This window comes from Schistocerca piceifrons, chromosome 3, assembly GCF_021461385.2.
Source record: "Schistocerca piceifrons isolate TAMUIC-IGC-003096 chromosome 3, iqSchPice1.1, whole genome shotgun sequence".
NCBI classification, from domain to species: Eukaryota; Metazoa; Arthropoda; class Insecta; order Orthoptera; family Acrididae; genus Schistocerca; species Schistocerca piceifrons.
Genome location: NC_060140.1, coordinates 693,431,517 through 693,455,471, shown reverse-complemented (window position 1 = coordinate 693,455,471; position 23,955 = coordinate 693,431,517). Strand labels below are relative to the sequence as shown.

Sequence of the window (23,955 nt, the reverse complement as noted above, 5' to 3'; positions counted from 1 at the left end):
GAGGACTCGAACCTCCGCCAGGACCAGCCGTACAGTCCATGACTGCAGCGCCCTAGACCGCTCGGCTAATCCCGCGCGTCAATTATACATCGACATAAATGCATAAATATATATACAAATAGTAAAACAATTACAATGTACAAAGACACAGAAATGTTTTATATTCAGGTAACAACATAAGGAAAAAATTATGGTACAATAGATGGAAATAGGATATGCATTTCCGGCGTTACACGTGCCCCACATTGTCTGAGGATGTTCGTGTAACCTAAACAGACTCAGAAAATGTCCCAAATAAGAAACAGCGGAAATGCATATGCTCAAAACGTCAACAAAATTTAGCATTCGTTTAATTAACCATAAACCAATTTTTGGACCATAGCAATTGAGTGGAGACACTCATAATCTTATTCCACTCTGTCATCTTGCACAAAATAAAACAAATTGACAACATATTAAAATTCATAGAAAACATAGAAAATGGTTTAGCTATTCTAAAATTGTCAAAATTCCTAACAGTATCAAGAAATGGAATACTATTTACAAAATTAATCAGAGTACATGGTCATAAAAAACAGGTATATCAAATATGCAAATTTCTAGTTAATTACATAGAATACACATTTTATATAACCTTTTCATAATTAATACTCTCGCCATGAGAGTCCACTTAAACGGTAAACAAGAAAATAATACACATCAGATCGAAAAAACATAAATATTGACAGCAGAATTCTTTCACATCAGCTGTCCGGGAAGAAAAACAACTCCGCCTTCCGTACTCGCAAGTACAAAGAATGCCGACAGCGGCACACGAGCCGACAGCGGCACAAGAGCCGACAGCGACTCCGCCTCGCCAGTATTGTTGAGTCCGCCTGTGCGGCACGCTTGATCTCACTCGCCCTGTGTAACGGCATCTCCAGAATGTCCGTTTCACTGAACTCTTTCGGAAAAACTCACTCCCGAGTAATCTCAAGGAGTCCATTAATTCTATCACAGTGGATAAATCAACTCTGTCCATCATCACACGCATGTACTAGCCTGAAACTTAAAACAGCGTCTAAGTACATCGGCAATGACTAGTAAAACACATATTCATGGAATCTTACAGCTAGTTACAAAATCATATTTACAATGCTTCATCTACTGTGACTCAGCTGAAAACTTAAGCAAGCAGGTTGGATTTTTCGATTGATTAATAATCACTCTCTTAAATCATTTAGTAAAATTTAATTACTTATTAATTACAATTTCTTTAATGTCCTCTTGGTCAGGTAAAATCGTGACAATCTAGCAAATCGTTTAAATCTTACACTCTATATTCACATACTGTACAAATTACCCATTCTGTGGTATTAATCAATCCTAGGTTGGTACAATTTCAAGTCTACAATGTTCCGTATACCTAATAGTTTTCCAGAGCTTGGATACTCTAAGCAATAAGCATTTGTGTGAGGTATACCAATGACTTTATATGGTCCATTATAAACAAACTTAAATTTAGAGATTTCATTGTCTATCTCGCTCGATTTCTCATGAGATTTTACATGTACTAAGTCTCCGATTGCAAACTTAGCAAAACGCGCTTTAGCGTCATGTCGACGTATGCGAGCATCGGCTCTTAGCTTCATTACTTCTCGCAAACGATCTTTTTTTTTCACACCAATATTAATGTCAATCGGTGGAGGGAATTTGATTATCTCTTCCACAAGTCCCGGTTTGTCTGAAAACACACTCTTATTCCTCATTATTACTTCATACAGGCCTCGTCTTTGTTCGTGTGTTATGTTTGACACACCGTCTACAATACTTTCCAATTCACTTTCTACACTATTGTCAATGCCGAGATTCCTCACATTACAGTAGTTCAAATTCATACCTACGTCAATACCATTCGGCCAGTTAACAATGTGTATAGGCTGGTATTGCCTATGCACACCGTCTCCTGCCTCGTCAAAACTAACTACTATTGTTTTATCTTGGGACGTACATGTCAAAGGTTTGCTTTCGCAATTAATCACTGCACGGTACTTTAATAGCCAATCCAACCCGATAATTACTTCCGTAGTTTAGTCTGGCACGACGACAAACTCTTGCTCAAATCGTGCCCCACATATCTCGAAGTTGACAAAAATCTGTTTTGTGACCGGTTTACTGGCCTTCCCAGTAGCACCGATAATTTTCACTCCTGTTACTGGCATAACTACGATGCCGGGTCTGTCTTTCAGTAACTCAAATATTTTCCCAGATACAGCACTCAATTCTGCACCGGTGTCAATCAACACGTTTAGTTGTAGGTCGTGCATATTAACATACACTACTATCTGTCTACACTTGTCCTCGACTGTTTCATTATTTTCCCACAGTAAATCCTCGTCTATATCCAGGTCACTCCAGAAAAAACCATCCGGCTTTGATCCTAAATTCGGCTTATCTGGCGGCTTTTTCAGCCTCTGTTCACATACAGTTTTAATTTCAACACGTTTGTCCTGAGGCTTAGTCTGTAGCTTCGCCTCCAATACCGAAACCTTTTTCTGTAACTCGTCAACTAGTGAGTGTTGCTTTGCTATCAATTCACTAATTGTCACCTTCGTTGATTCCACTTTGGTCAGACTGATCTCATCTGCCAGTCTACCTGGAGGAATGTGCCCAGTAGCATCTGAAATTACTTCCTCTGGATCTGCGCAACCCACACTGCTACCGTCTGACCGCATAACGTCAGCTCTAACCTCATACACGCTGTAATCTACGAGCTTTTCTACCAATCGTGTCCGGCTATCACTAAAATTTTAGTAATCTTTCTCCTTAATACTGTCGCAATGTTTAAACTGGATGTTCGCGTCGGATGGGTCGGCTACTTCTACCACTACAACTTTCGGTAAAGTCTGCCGGTTAGGGCCAGAACTTTCCGTTACTACTTCAACATTCAACTCCTGCGGGACGAAACACGACGCATCTTGCCCGTGCTCCCCATTAACATCAACTATTTCTAGTAAAGTCCGCCGGTTAGGGCCAGAACTTTCTACCACTTCACAACTACTATCTTCCTGTGGGACGAGACGTGGCAAATCCTGCCTGCGCTCCCTATAAACACTTCTCCCGTACAGGCCCCTATAATCTCTTAGTTCGTCGTATAAGCGACCGAACTGCCTTAACCAGACCTCATGCCTCTCTACATCCCCTCGCTCAATGACGGACGTTTTATCCGACATCTGATCTCCTCTCAACACTTGCGAATTATTCTTAAGCTCAATCTCCAGTTCCGCAGTGGGTATTACAGCTGTCACTTTATAATCGATTTCCGGAACACTACTTAAATTGTTCTCACTGACAGTGAATGTTTTTTCTACTGCCGTGTATACAGCTGATCTACTACTTGTGGGTGCACTCCTTTCTCCTAACACTGGCACACTCTACCGCCGTTGATTATTCCATACGGAATTTTCAAAACGACGACACCTGGGTTTTCTCCTGTTATTGGGCCGCCAAAATTTCTCCACGCCCGGTGGGCCCCTCACCGGCGCGGCTAATGGTTTCCCTGTCTCATCCCAGCAGATACGCTCCCTGGATGCTGCTGAGGCGGCTGGTCACACCCTCTGGCGTTATTACTATTCTGTGAAGTCCGTATCACTCTAGTATGATACTGGTTTCCGTCATTCCTGTTATTATTTGCATTGTACCGATTGTCATTACGGCACGAACCATTATTGTTATTGCTGCCAAGATTGCGGTATGCATTATTCCCATAGTTATCATTGTTGTGGTTGCTGTGGTACCCGTTGTTGTTACCACGGCCTCTACCAGTATCGCGATTATAGCGCCAATTGTCCTCGTCTTCAACTCTTTCCAGGAAATCATTGATTGTCCTGTAATTGCTTCCTACGTAGCGTTTTGTATCATCTGGAAGCTTCTTGTAGAGTTCCCAGAGTATTTCGGATTCCGTGCGGCGATCACGCAAATATTCCAACTTGCGGATCCAGCCCTCACAAAACTCCTTCATCGAGCCGCGCGAATTCGCATCGAAAGGCCTCGATACGACAAATTCGCGCCAGACACTTTGCTGTTTTTGCTCTGACCAGTATTCAGCCAGAAACAAATTTTTAAATTCGTCAAAAGTCAGGTTCGTAATGTTGAGGTTTAAGCCCCAACGCTTGGCATCACCAGCCGACGCATCAATAACCGCATTAATTTTTCTCTCATTAGTCCATGATCTGGGTAAAACTCTTTCACAATTTTTAATGAAATCCGTCGGGTGTATACCGCCTTTTTTCAAGGGGTCGAACCGCTCCTCTTTCGTCAACAACTCCGAACTATGTGCACAGATCGGCACATAGCTCTGTTTTTCGTCAAGTTTCCTTTCTAATTCCGAAACCCTCGTAATCACTTGGCAAGTGGTTGTCGCAAGCGTTTCCACTTCCCTCTTTTTCTCTTCGCAGGTATTAGCCTGCTTCGTCACTTTGGTATCTACTTCGGATACTAAAGCCTTTAAAGTTTCCACCTTCTGTTGATCCTCTTTTCTCACTAATTGAATTTGTTCCGTCACCTTATTCTCGATGATCGGCGCAACTGCGTCTCCTACACTTTTCTCGATTCTGCTAATTTCGGAATCAAAACGAGTATTTATGCTCGCAATTTCCACCTGAACGCCTATCATTTCCTGTTTAAGGTTACCGATTTCGGTATTAATCACGACAATATCGTCTTTGATTTTATCAACTTTTGTGTTAACAACTTCAACATTGTTGTTAACAACATTAACAGCTTTGTTCTGATTATCTAGCATTCCTTCAATTTTTTCAGACTGAGCTTCTTGCTTGGCAGCCTGAGCTTTTTGCTTGGCAGCCTGAGCTTTTTGCTTGGCAGCCTGAGCTACTTGCTTGGCAGACAGAGCTTTAATTTCCGCCGATTGACTCCTGATTTCGTTAATAATCAAAACATTCAATAAATCAGTTAAATTCCCGGAAACTACCGGTTTTACTCCCGCAGCGGCTTCCTCTTTAATTGTCCCCCCCGTATTCGTCATCAAGGGATTCAGATTTGATTTTCACTTCCGATTCCGAAACAATTTCTAAAGTTTGGAATTCCATTTCTGCTCTTTGTTGCGTTTCGGCGGTCGCGTCTTTCATGCTATTCGCCTGCCCCTGAACAATGGGTACCGCGGTGCGCGTTTCCCACTGTTCGACCGGTTGTTCCGTATCCAAGTCTACCAAATTTTGGCAATTTTTGCCTTCACTCATTTTAATATTTTTCAATATAAAAGCCAAATCTCAAATCTAATTAGGATTCCTCACACTAATATTCTCGCTGACGTATCGACCATTTCGTAATCAGTACTTTGTTACGAGATTTGCACAATGCAAAATTCGTGTCCAGAACAACCTCAAATCTGAAGATTGTTCTGTCACCAGGTCGCCACGTTTAACCTGCCCCTCCCTTATCGACCTTAATGACAGTGAAAAATCAAACCGCGTGTACCTAATGGAAATTTGGGAAAAGCAATCGTCACCGAAGTTAATCTGTCGGTAAAGAGGGAGGAAAGGGTTACATCTCAATGAAAGGAAAAATGCAAATGAAACTGGTGGAAATTAATTTTGAAAAGGGGTAAAGTTAATGAAGAAAGTAAACGTGCGGCCGTTACGTTAACAGTTAACTAGCGGTAATTAGATATTTGAGATTTGGGGGAAATTACGGTCGCCAGTCCTAAGGACAATTACTATAGTAACTGAAAAAGAAAGGTAATTACACATATAATTAGCACTAGAAGCGTGGCAACTGAAGGTTGACACGTGTAGTGTGAAAACTGAAAGTTTGTCAGAAGTAATAACTTTCGCTGCACTCTGACTTAATTTAGCAAAAGAATTAATAAAACCGGAAAATTGAAAGTTAATTTAGTGACTGAAATTAATAAGAAGCTTTCTTTCTTAAGCACATCGAAATTCAGTAAAATACGGTTAGTCTTGGTCTACCTCAACAATCATTTCAAAAGCTACTTCAATCTACGCAATTTAGAAATAAGAGATTTGTGCTTGCGTAATCTAAATATTGTAGCCAGCTATGAATACTTAAACTGAACTTTGAAATTAAAGCAGTGAAATGGAATGATTGTACTTTAATGCTGGCGTCTGAATTTCAACGACACTCGGGTTCATTTCGGAAAAGGAAGGGACCCTGCTTGGTAATGCAATTGGGACAATGAGCAACAAAAGTTCAAGCTAAGTTGCTGTAATTTTGCGAGGCAAATGGAACAGTTTGAAAAGCTGAGTTCTGCCATACAGTTCTGAAAATTTACGTGCTTTTAGTCTTCCTTGTTGGTTGATTGAAGATTTGAAGTCGTCGATCGAGGAGGTGGCGACAGTCACTCATTGTCGGCCGTCGCTGTTGCAGAAGCTGGATGTTGGCGCGCCTTCTTCTCGACACGGTCACCAGACGAAACGGGCTCTTGATGTGCGCCAGCTAATGCTTCCCGTCCGCGACACCATGTCAGAAACTATCATCGCAAGTCGAGCGCAATTACAGGCTGCCAAACCCCGAAAGCGCGGCAACTCGCGGGAGCTTCACACAACACACCTGCTCCACTGCACCACCCCAGCCAGACTCCCACTGCTCTGCCTGCGCTCCACGCGGCAGAGTTAACACTGCCAAAGATCCTAAACACTTTCGTTCTCCACACGACCTATCGATGTATTCGTTCGATAGTATAGTTTTCCCTAGGCCAGACCCAGCGTATAAATACAAATAATCTTTACACAACAAATCAATTATACATAGACATAAATTCATAAATATATATACAAATAGTAAAACAATTACAATATACAAAGACACAGAAATGTTATATATTCAGGTAACAACATAAGGAAAAAATTATGGTACAATAGATGGAAATAGGAGGATATGCATTTCCGGCGTTACAAGGTCACATGAAAATTGTGATTGACTCTCCTGGCCTGTAGATCTGATGCAACGAATATAAATCATTGCATGATGACTTGTTAAGAAATATGAACGGGCTGTAAAACAAACTACATAAACAGGTATTAATGAGGCACGGAGATTTGTTATCTATCGGCAGAAGAAAGGCAGCGTGACGGACCGTTACACTGTTCTTAGGAGTTTTCTTAGGTTGGCTGCGTGACACGTCCCCAGATTTTGTTTTCGTCCTTATCTGACACCTGTCTGAGCTCATACAGGGTGAGCAAATAAGTGACCTGGAAAATACACTACGCAAAAGAATTAAGAGGTCACTTTTTTGAACCACCATCATTTTCCCAATATGCGATGCAGAAGTGCGAAATTTGACTCAAACATGCCTGCAACATTCCATTGTAACGATGCAAAAGCGTAGCGCCCTGCGACCTCACCCTCGGGCATGGCGTTGCCTCCAGCAAGGTGTCGAGACATGCGAAAAATAGGTCAGCGTTAAGAAGATTATGTGAGGTGTAAGGTGGCTTAATGTAACTTTGGCACAAAATTTCACCACAACTAGGTCACATACCTAATGAGGAAGTACTGAATAGATTTGGGGAGGAGTTTATGGCACAAATTGACTAGAAGAAGGGATCGGTTCGTAGGAGATGTTCTGAGGCATCAAGGGATCACCAATCTAGAACTGCAGGGCAGCGTGGAGGGTAAAAATCATTGAGGGAGACCAAGAGATGAATACACTAAGCAGATTCGGGAGGATGTAGGTTGCAGTAGTTAGAGATGAAGAAACGTACACAGGATAGAGTAGCATGGAGAGCTGAATCAAACCAGTCTCAGGACTGAAGAGCACAACAACAACAACAATGCCCAACGCCACCGTAGACCAGTTACACGGTAGTCGACAGCCCCTTGCCCCTCCCCGCCTTAACCACATTCCGTCCTTTTCCTTCCCGCCTCCGCTGTGCAGGCCAGACCGCGAGACCCGAAGTTGAAATCACGCGTGTTCTTATGGGTGGCCGAGGAAAACATTTCAGACACGTTGCCGCTCACTGTCGACACGAAAAGGCTTCATGTGGCATAAAAGCCGGTAATGAAACCACCCCTTCCCCTGAGACTCTTATTTACATAGATTTCGTAGTCGATAACGAAAGATTAAGGAAAGGCAAACCTACGTTTCTAGCATTTGTAGACTTAGAGAAAGCTTTTGACAATGTTGGTTGTGAAGGTGGAAGTGGTAAAATACAGGGAGCGAAAGGCTATTTACAATTTGTACACAAACCAGATGGCAGTTATAAGAGTCTAGGGGTATTAAAGGGAAGCAGTGGTTGGGAAGGGAGTGAGACGGGGTTGTAGCCTATCCCCGATGTTATTCAATCTGTATATTGAGCAAGCAGTAAAGGAAACAAAAGAAAGGTTCGGAGTAGGTATTAAAATCCATGGAGAAGAAATAAACACTTTGAGGTTCGCCGATGACCTTGTAATTCTGTCAGAGACAGCAAAGGACTTGAAAGAGCAGTTGAACGGAATGGACAGTGTCTTGAAAGGGGGGTATAAGATGAACATCAACAGAAGCAAAACGAAGATAATGGAATGTAGTCGAATTAAGTCGGGTGATGCTGAGGGAATTAGATTTGGAAATAAGATGATTAAAGTAGTAAAGGAGTTTTGCTATTTAGGGAGCAAAATAACTGATGATGGTCGAAGTAGAGAGGATATAAAATGTAGACTGGCAATGGCAAGGAAAGCGTTTCTGATGAAGAGAAATTTGTTAACATCGAGTATAGATATGTCAGGAAGTCGTTTCTGAAAGTATCTGTATGGAATGTAGCCATGTATGGAAGTGAAACATGGACGATAAATAGTTTGGACAGGAAGAGAATAGAAGCTTTCGAAATGTGGTGCTACAGAAGAATGCTGAAGATCAGATGGTTAGATCACGTAACTAATGAGGAGGTATTGAATAGAAACGGGGAGAAGAGGAGCTTGTGGCACAACTTGAGTAGAAGAAGGGATTGGTTTGTAGGATATGTTCTGAGACATCGAGGGATCAGTAATTTAGTATTGGAGGGTAAAAATCGTAAAGGGAGACCAAGAGATGAATACACTAAGCAGATTAAGTAGGATGTTGGCTGCAGTAGGTACTGGGAGATGAAGAAGCTTGCACAGGATACAGTAGCATGGAGAGCTGCATCAAACCAGTCTCAGGACTGAAGACCACAACAACAACGACGACAGTTTGATGTGCGATGTACGACGGAACGATCATCTTGATCTGAAGTAGCAAAGCGTGTTTATGCCTTTTTCAGCCATCTTTCTTCTCGCTCTCTGTTCTCATGATCGTGGGAAACAGGGTCAGGGTATGCATTGGGACTTGCATGAATAAAACACAAAGGGTCCCTGTAAGAATCCACAGCTTGGAAATTTCAAAAAAATGGCTCTGAGCACTATGGGACTCAACATCTTAGGTCATAAGTCCCCTAGAACTTAGTACTACTTAAACCTAACTAACCTAAGGACATCACACACACCCATGCCCGAGGCAGGATTCGAACCTGCGACCGTAGCAGTCCCGCGGTTTGGAAATTTCACACTTATGTGTAGCGTTGGGGGAAAATGACGCGATTTCAAGAAATGACTCTTTTAATTCTTTTGTGCAGTGTATTCCACTCTCCTTAAAATAGGCAGTGCAAGTTACATCATCGACCCTGAGTTGCCTGTCTCAAAATCCATGAAATATTTTCTGTGCTAGGTCTATTTTGTCCACCCTAATTTTAAACCATTGCCTTCTCACTAAGTTACCTGTACTGAGCTCATCGCGCAAGTATTCCAATGTGAAATGTCAGTACAGGCTACGTCGGGTCAGCGTACTGAGAGCCTCAATTAATTTTCGAAGCTGAGGGAGCGGGCAACAGTTGTACTAGAGCATCAGCACAGACAGCGACAAGAGACCTACTGAACAGTAGAAACAGTGGGCTTTCTGATGTCTGTGTGACTTTCAAGTGGAATGAAGAAAAAAACCATGCCTGTGTATTGCTCTGAATACGGCGGGTTTTGCCCCTACAAACAAGCATTTGCCGGAAATGCATCTGTTTTCATCTCAAGAAATCTGCTGCGGAAAATTGACGTTTGCTGTTGGAAATGTACGGAGAGCATGCTGTGTCAGGAAAACGTGCAGAGAGTGGTTTAAACGATCACAGTCCCTGATTTGGAAGTGTATCATTAGATGCGTCCTGATCGATGTGGTGTACCATGAGCTGGTCAGACGGTGAACACTATGAAGCACAATTATTCAGTTTGTCTCCAATGTTTTCAGAGACATGACAAAGTCATTCTGCTTCATGACAGTGCGACGCCACATGTTGCAAACAGAGTAAAGGAAACCTTCAAGAGACTTCGATGGTGTCTGTTTTCTGTCTAACAAACAGCGACAATTAATTCAGATACTCAACAGATAACTTTGTATTATAAAGTACTGGTTACCACACAATGAAGAGTGTACTGACATAAAAGATAATGAGAGAAGGAAAGTTCTGTCTGATTAGCAAATAACATTTTTATGTATTTATTTGCTGATACCTATTGTAGTTAGTCAAAATAGTGTTTTCAAACTGGATAAATAGCGCTGGAGGGCATATTCTGAATTATTTGTAACACAGTATCATTGTCCTTGATTTTACCCTCGGTTTGTAATTCTCGGAAGGAGATGTCCGTGATGGTTTTCGGTTGTCTAGATCTGAAATAACATTGGACACCATGTGCTATCAGTGAGAACACATTTTCTGTGCAGTCGTAATGGCAGTCACAAGTCCACCATCTTTATCAAAGCAGTTAGACTTCATAGGGAAAAATCATATGTTAAATACAAAAGTTAAAGATAAACTTAGCTTAACTGCACAGACGCGGTGAAAAGAGTCGTCATATACCGAGAGATACCTTCGAGTCTTGTGAGGTCTCACTCGCGGCCGGAAACTGTATGTTCTTTGTATGCGAGACGCCTCACATGACGTTATTACTCTTAAGGTTGCCTACGAAACAGTTACTGCCGACCCATATCAATTTTCTGCACTGTTACCCTTTCAACAGGAACGAAAAAAGGTTATTCAGCTTGGCTTTGACAGGCTACAGAGCTTAAACTCGTCATCTACTCCCAAATTAATTGCTAATACCCTGTAACCATATAACTGCATCCTCAGTGGCTGTTGACTAGACTGGCGTGTACACTCCTAGTGCTAGATCGATATTTTCAATTCACTCGCTTCCTGCACACTGTTTCAGTGTGTGTCATATTTTAGTGTCTACTCTTTCTTATCTGTATTTCGCCCTCCCTCCCCTCAGCCCCGTGTGTGTGTGTGTGTGTGTGTGTTACTTTTTGTTGTCAAGAACTGCCATGAGTGTTTTTAAATTCTACTACTTGTCACGTCAGCTTGACCTCACCTCACCTTGTGGATTGTCGTAGTTGCCCACAAATTGGCCTTCGGAGCTTTACTTGTCTCTGTGCCTCTGGTTCCGCTACCACCACCCACCAACTCTTCTGCCGCCACTACCTCTGCCATTGCTACCTCCACCACCTTCGTTCGTTGCTGCTGTCATCACAGCATGCCCCAGACATAGCTACTGTCATCCTTATCGTTTTGGTGACATTTAGTCGTCAGCATCTGGCTCATCATCCACAAGTCCACTGCACCCTTCCCCCATCATCATCGGCAACCTTTCGCGGCCAACCACACGACTCATTGCCGTTTATCGTCGCCCGCCATCGTGGATAACCCCATCAAATCAATCACCTGCATATCAGCAAATACTGCTCCACTGTCCCACATGGGAAATGTCATCTCACCCACCACCACGCATCTGTCCTCTCCTGTCTACCGTATCGTCTCACACCACATTCAAAATACTTGCGTCTCTTTCTCTTCCCACACCTCCCTACCGTTTCTTACTAAGCCGAGACTCCCACTCAGCAACAGTAACAACAGGATTTCACAAGCTTCTCTTCCACAAACTACACAATACCAACTGATGCAAGCCATACTGAATGACCTGCACAACCCACAGATTCCATCATCTCGTATCCAGCAATCATCATTCCCTCCAACAGCGACTGAAAACCATCGAAATGCCAAAACACCAATGCTGCTGCGAGTTCCACACTCAGAAAAGCCACAAACTCAATCAGACAATACTATAAAAATTCATGACAATTCCCACCCCCTACAACGTCTTCCTCTGATTTTCACACCGGCACCCTCTCCAATCGAGGTCCAAAAATTCCCCAAACCCAAATGTCTTATCCTCAAAATAAAAAAAAATTTCCAAAACTTCAAAATCCTCCAAACAATCCTGAGGAAAGACTTTGTACTACTTAGGTACCTGAACATCAACTTTCACACTCACCCTCTTCTCCAAAAAACTTTGGTTCCAAAGCCTCCTTACCACCCCTCGCTACTACACCCACCCAAAAACAACCCCAATGCTTCCCCCATCATCCTCCCACACTCACACTTTGTTAGTAGGCTGTTTAGGTTTTTATGTTGGTAACGCCACGTAGCTCTCTGTCTGAAAATCACTGACTGTGCTGTGTGCAGACTGTGGCTGGTTGGACTCATTGTTGGAATATTCGCTTGTGTAGTGTTGGGCAGTAGGATGTGAACAGCGCGTAGCGTTGTGCAGTTGGAGGTGAGCCGCCAGCAGTGGTGGATGTGGACAGAGAGATGCAAGAGTTTTGAGTGGACGATCTGGACGTGTGTCCGTCAGAAAAAGGAAATTTGTTTAATTGGATGTCACAAAATTATATATAATGACTTTTGAACGCTATTAAGGTAAATACGTTGTTTGTTTTCTGTCAAAATCTTTAATTTGCTAACTATGCCTATCAGTAGTTAGAATCTTTTATTTAGCTGGCAGTATTGGCGCTCGCTGTATTGCAGTAGTTCGAGTAACGAAGATTTTTGTGAGGTAAGTGATTCATGAAAGGTATAGGTTATTGTTAGTCAGGCCCATTCATTTGTAGGGATTATTGAAAGTCAGATTGCGTTGCGCTAAAAAAATATTGTGTGCCAGTTTAGTGATGATCAGAACAAGTAAAGAGAGAACTGTCCGAATACGTTCAATTTTACTCAGCTGTCTTTGTATCAAATAACGTAGAAGTTTTTCCAGCACTGTCATTTATGATTTTTCAAAGGGGACGTCACAACTTCACTTTCCACTTCCTTACCTGCGATATCGAGGGACGACACGAAGTTGACCACGATATTGCAGGTGAGGAGGTGGAAAGTGAATTGAACACCCAACCTGAATTAGAAGTCCTACAAATCCCCCCCATATCAATAATGTCCTCAGCCCCACTTACTTTATCCATGTTTTTACTGAGTCTGCCTCAATCATTGACCACCTCCTTGAAGATGGGACCTTGATATACCATCACCACCACAAGGTCAAATCTTCCAGATCCCATTATCAGTCCTATTGCTGCCAAAGGGGTCGCCATTATAATGATCACGTCACAGCCAATTGTAAAAACCCACCCACCCATCGACACTGTAAATCCTCTCATTTTCTTTAAAGATGTCCTAACCTTGCTTTCCCCTATTTCTGCAATGCCTGCAACTACTCCCATCCCATCTATTCTGCGAAATTCATAGCCAAGCCCCAACCTACCAAACCGGAATTCAGTGTCTTGAACCACTGATAATTCCAACTATCCTCTCTGTGCAACTCTTATTGCTGAAAATGTAAAAAACGTCGTAATGATCATTGTCTTTTAAAACATCCATCCATTACCACATTTACACTCCCTTCAACAAATTTCCCTTCTATCTACTCCATCTCAACCCCAAAATCACTTAATTCAGGTCTACTTCATCTTGATCCACCTCAACACCGTAGTGTAGACTCCCTCTAGTACCCACCCTCACAATCTATTTACAATCTCCTTATCATTGTGAAACAGCATTACAACATCCTGTTCCACACATCTGTTCCCCCTTTTTATGGATACCATTCCCCACTACAAATGCCATGTCTTCCTTAGAAATGAGATATTCCTCACATCCAATCATACAATCAATATCTCTCCCTACATTCTATACCACCAAGATAATCTCCTTCCCTTTGCCAGAGGCAGAGCCACAATTGGGCACCAATGTAATATCCCTGTTCGATCACAACCCTTCTACAGTACTCTCACCAATCAAATCGTTACCCCATTCTTCAAATACTTAACTGTAATCTGTGGCACTACCTGTATCCAAATAGATTCAGCCGTATTGACTACACTTCTTCCACCTAAGTAACTTCCAGTGACTTGAAAATCCATAGCACATCACCTGCAGAGCTCCAGCAGTGGTGTCAGTTTGCAGACTACCTCGAAGATGATGTTTCTCCCACTCTGTTCCCCAGCACACCCATCCCTGAAACACCACCACTCTGTACATCATATCAGCTTCTCCCAACCTCCTTGGACAACTCACTACAGCAATCCTTTATCCAACTGGAGGTGACCATTATCTATTCTCCTCTACATTCATTACACCCAACCTCTTCCCCACACACCTTATTCCAATCACTGCACAAAAGTTTTCCAAGACTATTTCTGTACCAAATGGAATGCCTACATGGAATTCATGATACCCACATTTGATCCCACCCATTCAAATTCTGTCAGTCTGATACACATCTTATCCTCCCTGCAGCAGACCTTGTCAGGCACTACATCCATCCACAATTCTAATAATACCATATATCCTCATTTCACCATCATCTGTCCACATTCCTGATGACCTCATTTTGATTACTCCCTATTCCACTCCTGACTCCAAGCTTCCATTACTTAGACAATAGCCACGCGGGATTAGCCGAGCGGTCTAAGGCACTGCAGTCATGGACTGTGCAGCTGGTCCCAGTGGAGGTTCGAGTCCTCCCTCGGGCATTGGTGTGTGTGTTTGTCCTCAGGATAATTTAGGTTAACTAGTGTGTAAGCTTAGGGACTCATGACCTTAGCAGTTAAGTCCGATAAGATTTCATGCACATTTGAACATTTTTTGAACATTTGAACTTAGACAATATACCACAAACAGAATTAAATCAAACTATCACAAAACAGACATAAAACAAGTACTTCCCAAAAAAACACAACTCTTTGCTTGGTCACGACCTTATTACCTACCGACATCTCCAAGAATGACCACTCTCGTTTCCCACAATCCTTGCAACCTTTTGCAAGATGGTCCTCTCCACACGTTACTTCCTGAACTGTGGAACTGTTCCTCAAACCACACAAACACCATAGCAATACTTCTTCGTACCACTTCATCAGCTTCACTTCTCTGTTCAGCAAGTTCTTTGAATCCATTATATCCTGATGCATCCATCAACTGACACCACTTCCTACCTGTTAACTAGTGTGTCTTCCGTCATAACGTCTCCTCTGATGACCAACTAATGTACCTAATTCATCTCCTAACCCAGCAGCTCAACTCCCAGAAAGTGTATGGCCACGTACGTTCTGGCCTCCTTTTCGAACTCCAGACTTAGCCATCTCCTATCTGACTGCCCATCGATTATCACTGTAAACAACACCAATGCCCTTATCTTCCATCCCACTGCAGGTGTGTCACAAAGTCCCATGCCCTCTCCTCCTCTTCTTTATCTCCCCTATATTGCCAGTACACTCAAAAGACCTCCATCTCTCCACCTCCTTCAGTATGCTAATAACACTGCTTTCCTCGTCCTCTGCTGTGCACTCCAGAGATTCCAATGATCCTTCAAAATCCAGTTCAATCAGGTTACCTCCTGGAATTTCACTCTGCAGTCTCATCTACACGCAGCTCTATGTTTATGACGTCGTATCTCCTGATTTCTGTGCCATACAATAATATAATTTTGCATGTATACCAGGTTGTATAGGAGCACAAAGATAAGCAGTAGCAACACTCGCTGTGTGCGAGTGGGCATTATCTTGGTGAAATGTAAGCCCAGGATGGCTTGCAACGAAGGACAACAAGACGTAACGACGTATAACTGTGCTTTAAGGGTGCCGCAGATGACAAGCAAACGGTTACTGGTAATAAAGGAAATGGTTGCGGAGTCCAGCATTCCAGCTTTTCAGGACATATGGCGGATGATAGTCAGTCTGGTATCCCACCGATGACCTGGACGTCTCTAGACACTTCTCCGGTTTGGAGTCTCATTAACTGGATTAGAATTGTCTTGAGTGATGAGTCCCTCTTCGAACTGAGCCCCGATGACCAGTGAAGACTTGTCTGGAGACGCCCCGCACACAGGTGGGATATCAACCTGACTGTCGCCCTGCATACGGCCCAGCAACCAGGATTTTGGACTGTTATGAAATTTTATTTCACAGGCGCGCAGGCTAAGGGGGCACCTTGCCACGGTTCGCACGCCCCCCCCACCCCCCCCCACCCCTTGTCGGAGGTTCGAGTCCGCCCTCGGACATGGGTGTGTGTGTTGTCCTTAGCGTAAGTTAATTTAAGTTCGATTAAGGAGTGTGCCAACCTAGGGATCGATGAGCTCAACAGTTTGGTCCCGTAGGAACTTACCTCACCTTTTAAATTTCACAGCAGCATCCCTTTGGTTATCATCCGCAGCACCTCACAGCACAGCGGTATGTCACTAATTCTCTACGCCCCATTTTATTTCCATTAATGCCCGCCGCACACGGCTAAAGTTTCTGCTGCTTGTCTTCATGCTTGGAAAACCACACTTTGGCCAGCAAGGTCGCTGGATTTCTCCCCATTTCAGAAATTTTGGGGCTTTATGGGCAGGACCCTCCAGCCATCTCGAAATTTGTGAAGATTTTCTCTTGAATAGATCATTTATTTCTGAAATGGTAATCATTTGTTTGTCTATAGATGTGCATAATTCCATCGATACCCGTCCCATTCCGATAATTCGTCCATGGTGCGTCATTTCTTTTTCCTTAGGGTGTATAAGCTAATGCGAAGGTGGTGGGAAAAAACGATGCAGCAGTAGAAAAATAAGTTCAGCTAGGACGTAGATGTCTCCGTCGGGGACTCATCTGTCAGAAGAGATGGTTACCGGGTGCATGTCTTACCTCTGGACCTCCTTCTGCTGTCCTCCGAAGGCGACGACGGTGCGGATGGCGCCGAGCACCTCCTCGGCGACGGCGCTGGCCTTGCCGCGGGCGCCCGCCTCCTCGCTGCACAGCCGGCTGGTGTAGGAGTCCGCGGCCTTGAGCGAGGCGGCGGTGAGTGGCACGGCGGCCAGGCACGCCAGCGACAGCTCCCAGCCGCGGTACACCGCCACCGCCAGCGCGCCGCCGTGGCTCACCAGCTGCATCGCGAACTGCACCATCAGCTCTCCGATGCCGAAGTTCAACTCCTGCAGCTGCCTGCAACCGGCAACGGAACCCACGCTACACTAGCTTCATGCCGAATGTCCGAGGTCTTGCGTCAGTAACGCGTTCCATTGGACCGGTCATCGAAGCTCGTCTTCATTTCTCATACAACTACGATCAGGATGAAAGCTGAAGAAATGAAACGGACGGGACTCGAACCCGGGCCTTCTTGCTTCCTAGGCAGAGATGCTTACCATTACAACACCACATCAATGACTGCCCAAGTCCAGGGGGCGTCCCCAAGACAAACTTCATTTCAGATCTCCAGCTTTTCCCCGCTCACAAGTAAGCATAGAGAACAGTGGTCTTCCTAGTAACTTTGGTCAGTTAAGGCTGACCCACATTGGCAATACTGACAATTAAGGGTGAAAAATAAGCTGGAGATATGAAGTTTGTGTTGGGGAGAACATTCGACTTACATATTGGGTGCACCACTGTTGACCACAATGCTGTGGTTGTGTAATAATCAACATTTTTGCCTATTAGGCAAGGAGATCCGGTTTTTTCTTTTTTTAGACAACATAGTTGTGTGGAGATAACAGTGATTACTTGCTTATAATCAGTTATTCAAAATGACAGTCACAATCGCATTATTTATGTTGCCGCCAACCGGTTTCAACCCACGATGGGGTCGTCTTCAGGGCAATTTACACCATTTGGTCGCTCACTGAAGTCGTCACCCTGCCTGTGCACGGTTGGTAACTATGCACAGGCAGGGTGACGACTTCAGTGAGCGACCAAATGGTGGGGAGTGAAACCGGTTGGCGGCAAAATATATAATGCGATTGTGACTGTTATTTTGAATAATTGAAGGAGACCCGGGTTCGAGTCCCGGCTGTGTCACAAGTTTTAATTCATTTCCTCAACCTTCACCCTTATCGTAGATAAAGATAAGACTAGAATATCTCGTGTCAAATTTAATTACAAGGTCTCAGACAACTGATCGCACACGGGCTACTCAGCAAGTAGGGCTCTTTTTCTTGCATCACAGGCTGACAGCACTGACTCGACAGTAACATTTCTTAACCTGACTGTTGCTCTTGTACGCTAACTGTATCGGTTTAGTGAATGCACTGCTGGCCGTTAAATCTGCAGTACCAGGAAGGATAACAAAGAAATTTTACTTCTCATCCTTATAAAGCGGTGAAAGCGGTGGTTCCCAATCTTTCTAACGCAACCAGATAATAGCCAATGTCACCAGCATTAGTACCTCACTAAACTTTTGATTGAAAACGAATCTTCTTTGAACACTTCCATTTTTAAAATGATGAAACATAAAATATACTTAGTTTTTGCAGTGTCTTCTACTCAACGAACTAATGAGTCACTGATACAATTGGTAATGCTTCTTTCTAGTGCACCTTTTTTATTCAGTAACGAACAGAGTTGTGAAACTACTGTGTGCCCCATACACTATCACAACTAAGCGTAGCGAACAGTAGTTTTGCTAGTAACTATGGTCAGTTAAGATCGTAGCCGCATTGTCAGTACATTAGCTATGTTGGATACCTATCATATGTTACCTAATTTCAATCACTTTATTTGGTTATAGATTCAAAAATGGCTCTGAGCACTATGGGACTTAACATCTGAGGTCATCAGTACCCTAGAACTTAGAACTACTTAAACCTAACTAACCTAAGGACATCACACACATCCATGCCCGAGGCAGGATTCGAACCTGCGACCGTAGCGGTCGCGCGGTTCCGGACTGAAGCGCCTAGAACCGCTCGGCCACCCCGGCCGGCTGGTTATAGATTCCCCTAGAAACCAGAATGGGTGAACCTTCTAAATACCGAGTGAGATAGATAAAGGGCTGCGTAGCATACACAACATTTTTGTTGGACATAGTTGTCCTCCTGCCTGTTACATAAAAATAAACAGTATTTATAATAAAATGGAAATCTTTAATATTTAATTCAGGTATCATTCGAAAATTGCTGATTTATAATGTGAAACAGATGGATGTTCTGGTTCAAATGGCTCTGAGCACTATGGGACTTAACTGCTGAGGTCATCAGTCCCTTAGAACTCAGAACTACTTAAACCTAACTAACCTAAGGACGTCACACACATCCATGCCCGAAGCAGGATTCGAACCTGCGACCGTAGCGATCGCGTGGTTCCAGACTGAAGCGCCTAGAACCTCTCGGCCACCAAAGCCGGCGGATGTTCTGGTAAAAATTTTAAAGAATGCAGATTTGTCATACGGCGCTAGAAAAGGTAATTTACTCAAAAAAGGTGAAATTATAAAAAAAACCGTAAAACAAAAATATATTAAACACTGTTTCAGTACTTAGTGCAGCTTGTATAAACATATTTCTGTTATTCATAGATAGCTTTATCAATAATAACATGAAACTCTTGGCTTTGATCATGATGAAGAACGTGCCGCGCGGGCTAGCCGTGCGGTCTAAGGGCACCTTGCCACGGTTCGCGCGGCTCCCCGCGTCGGAGCTTCGAGTTCTCCATTGGGCATGGGTTTGTGTGTGTGGTCCTTAGCGTAAGTTAGTTTAAGCTAGATTAAGTAGTGTGTAAGCCTAGGGACCGATGACCTCAGCAGTCCCATAGAACTCAGCACAAATTTCCAATTTCCAAGAACGCTGTACTCAGTAACGTGACAGCAGTAATAATTAGATCTTTTATGTTTGTGCATGTAAAGCACAATACTTAACACATCGAGCTGGTCCACTGGCAGCAACACTGGATCTAATAATGCTGAGCTTTGGAACAAAGTCACTTTGGATGACAGATACGGCTACTTCACTCCACAGAGCAGATGTTTTCAGTAGGCACGAGATCTGGAAAACTTGTTGCTCTGCGCAATAGTCGAACACCTTCTGTATTGATGACGGCAAGGGGAACATGCAGGCTTGAGTCATACAGTTCAGCTGCGGGCATCGACGGCTAGATAAACCACAACAGCCAGTGCGTGCTATTAATGTGGTATCACTGGATTCCTTGAATCTGCCTACCGCCAATAAGGCGCATATACAGAGCCGAAAAGTTGGTGAGTGTGACAATGAAGTGAACATGACCAGCCGGCTGTTATGACCGAGCGGTTCTGGGCGCTTAAGTCCGGAACCGAGTGACTGCTACGGTCGCAGGTTCGAATCCTGCCTCGGTCATGGATGTGTGTGATGTCCCTAGGTTAGTTAGGTTTAAGTAGTTCTAAGTCCTAGGGGATTAATGACCTGAGATGTTAAGTCCCATAGTGCTCAGAGCAATTTTTTTGAACATGACCAGTCAGCGCTGGCCTTGCGTATGGCGACAGCTCAGCAAACAGTAACCACGGAAACGATGCTAGTATGAGGAAAAACGCTGTACACTGAGATAACAAAAGTCGTGGGATACCCCCTACCATCGTGTCGGACATCCTTTTCCCCGGCATAGTGCAGCAACTCGAGGTGGCACGGACTCAACAACTCGATGGAAGTCCCCTGCAGAAATATTGATCCGTGCTGCGTCTTTAGCCGTCCATAATTGCGGAAGTGCTGCCGATGGAGGATTTTGTGGACGAACTGATCTCTCGATTATGTCTCATACATGTTCTATGGGATTCGTGCCATGCGATGTGAGTGGTCAAACCATTCACTCTAATTGCCCAGAATGTTCTTGAAACCATTCATGAACTATTGTGGCCTCGTGACATGGTGCATTGTCATCCACAAACATTTCATCCTTCTTTGGGATCATGAAATCCAAGAGTGACATTAAATAGTCTCCAGGTAGCCGAAAATAACAATTTCCAGTCAATGATCGGTTCAGTTGGACCAGAGGACCCAGTCCACTTCACATAAACACAGCCTGCAGCATTATGGAACCATCACAGCTTGCACAGTGTCATGTTGACCACTTGGGTCCATGGCTTCGTGAAGTTTGCGCCACATTCTAATCCTGCCGTCAGCTCTTACCATCTGAAAGCGGAACTCATCTGTCCAGGTAACGGTATCCAGTCATCCACGCTCCAACCCTTATTATCACGAGCCCAGCAGAGGCGCTGCAAGCGATGTCGTGCTTTTAGCAAAGGCACTGCTGCGAGTGCCCATTAACGACACATTTCGCAACAATGTGCTAACGGATTTGTTCGACGTACATCCTACCTTGATTTGTGAGGTTATTTCAGGCAGTGCCGCTTGTCTGTTGGCACTGACAACTCAACGCAAACGCCGCTGCTCTCGGTCGTTAAGTGAAGGCCGTCGGCCACTGCGTTGTCTGTTGTGAGAGGTAATGCCTGAAATATGGCGTTCTCGACACACTCTTAACACTGTGGATCTCGGAATATTGAATTCCTTAACGATATCCGAAGTGGAATGTTCCATGCGTCTAGCTCCAACTACCATTCCACGTTGAAAATCTGTTAATTTCCGTCGTGCGGCCATAATCATGTCGAGCACTTTTTCACATGAAACACCTGAGCCGAAATGACAGCTCCACCAATGCTCTGCCTTTTTATACACTCCTGGAAATTGAAATAAGAACACCGTGAATTCATTGTTCCAGGAAGGGGAAACTTTATTGACACATTCCTGGGGTCAGATTCATCACATGATCACACTGACAGAACCACAGGCACATAGACACAGGCAACAGAGCATGCACAATGTCGGCACTAGTACAGTGTATATTCACCTTTCGCAGCAATGCAGGCTGCTATTCTCCCATGGAGACGATCGTAGAGATGCTGGATGTAGTCCTGTGAAACGGCTTGCCATGCCATTTCCACCTGGCGCCTCAGTTGGACCAGCGTTCGTGCTGGACGTGCAGACCGCGTGAGACGACGCTTCATCCAGTCCCAAACATGCTCAATGGGGGACAGATCCGGAGATCTTGCTGGCCAGGGTAGTTGACTTACACCTTCTAGAGCACGTTGGGTGGCACGGGATACATGCGGACGTGCATTGTCCTGTTGGAACAGCAAGTTCCCTTGCCGGTCTAGGAATGGTAGAACGATGGGTTCGATGACGGTTTGGATGTACCGTGCACTATTCAGTGTCCCCTCGACGATCACCAGTGGTGTACGGCCAGTGTAGGAGATCGCTCCCCACACCATGATGCCGAGTGTTGGCCCTGTGTGCCTCGGTCGTATGCAGTCCTGATTGTGGCGCTCACCTGCACGGCGCCAAACACGCATACGACCATCATTGGCACCAAGGCAGAAGCGACTCTCATCGCTGAAGACGACACGTCTCCATTCGTCCCTCCATTCACGCCTGTCGCGACACCACTGGAGGCGGGCTGCACGATGTTGGGGCGTGAGCGGAAGACGGCCTAACGGTGTGCGGGACCGTAGCCCAGCTTCATGGAGACGGTTGCGAATGGTCCTCGCCGATACCCCAGGAGCAACAGTGTCCCTAATTTGCTGGGAAGTGGCGGTGCGGTCCCCTACGGCACTGCGTAGAATCCTACGGTCTTGGCGTGCATCCGTGCGTCGCTGCGGTCCGGTCCCAGGTCGACGGGCACGTGCACCTTCCGCCGACCACTGGCGACAACATCGATGTACTGTGGAGACCTCACGCCCCACGTGTTGAGCAATTCGGCGGTACGTCCACCCGGCCTCCCGCGTGCCCACTATACGCCCTCGCTCAAAGTCCGTCAACTGCACATACGGTTCACGTCCACGCTGTCGCGGCATGCTACCAGTGTTAAAGACTGCGATGGAGCTCCGTATGCCACGGCAAACTGGCTGACACTGACGGCGGCGGTGCACAAATGCTGCGCAGCTAGCGCCATTCGACGGCCAACACCGCGGTTCCTGGTGTGTCCGCTGTGCCGTGCGTGTGATCATTGCTTGTACAGCCCTCTCGCAGTGTCCGGAGCAAGTATGGTGGGTCTGACACACCGGTGTCAATGTGTTCATTTTTCCATTTCCAGGAGTGTAACTTGTGCACAAGATACTAACGCCATCTGTATATTTGCACATTGCTATTTCCTGACTTCTGTCACCTCAGTGCAAATTGTGGTAGTACGTCGGCGAAATCAACAAGCACTCTGCCGAGCCATCCACAACGTTAGCGTCGTGCATCAGGAAAAGCTTGTCTTTTGTTTACATAACTGGGCAAGCTGAAGATGAAAGTGTACAGCGATACGATGCGTTCTACGTACATGAGCGCTCTACCAAAACTACGGTACACTACATAAATGACGTAATAGAAGGTAGGATTACCGGTAGTCTTGGCAGCACTGGCAGGGAGGTAAGCAAGCAATGTGTAAGAGAGGAACTGGGACCGACGAGTTCTCTTTGTTTTTGCTTTGTGCGTTTGTTTGTTTTGCACATAATTAGCACCACACATCAATCATTGTTAGTCCACTGCGTATCTTTAGAGGATATAAACTGCATTTTATAGGTAATAAAAGGTAGTTGATCGCGTAAGTCTTGCGCTTTTATGTAATAGAATATGCTACAGTTTACATGTACAAACATAAGAAATCTGCATTATTGTTGTTGTTATTTGTACTTTATATAGCGTTCTTCATTATGATCAAAAGCAAGAGTTTGCTTTTATTAAGGATAAATGCAGAATTTGTTTCTCAATAACAGAAATATGTTTAATATATGTTCGACGAAGTACTGGAAGCGATGTTTGAAACATTTCTTTGTGTTCTTTTTTATTTTACCCTTTTGCAGCGCTATATGATAAAACTGTATCGTTTTC

The 23,955-nt window shown here is 44.4% G+C and overlaps 1 protein-coding gene across 1 annotated transcript in view; it reads right to left on the bottom strand.

Moving 5' to 3' along the window:
• LOC124789683 (ATP-dependent translocase ABCB1-like) overlaps positions 1-23,955 on the bottom strand; it is a 213,597-nt gene that overhangs the window by 131,678 nt on the left and 57,964 nt on the right. Inside the window, exon 7 of the mRNA XM_047257118.1 lies at positions 16,997-17,293. Within this exon, the coding sequence (XP_047113074.1) occupies positions 16,997-17,293 (297 nt within the window). The remainder of the gene's footprint in view (positions 1-16,996; positions 17,294-23,955) is intronic.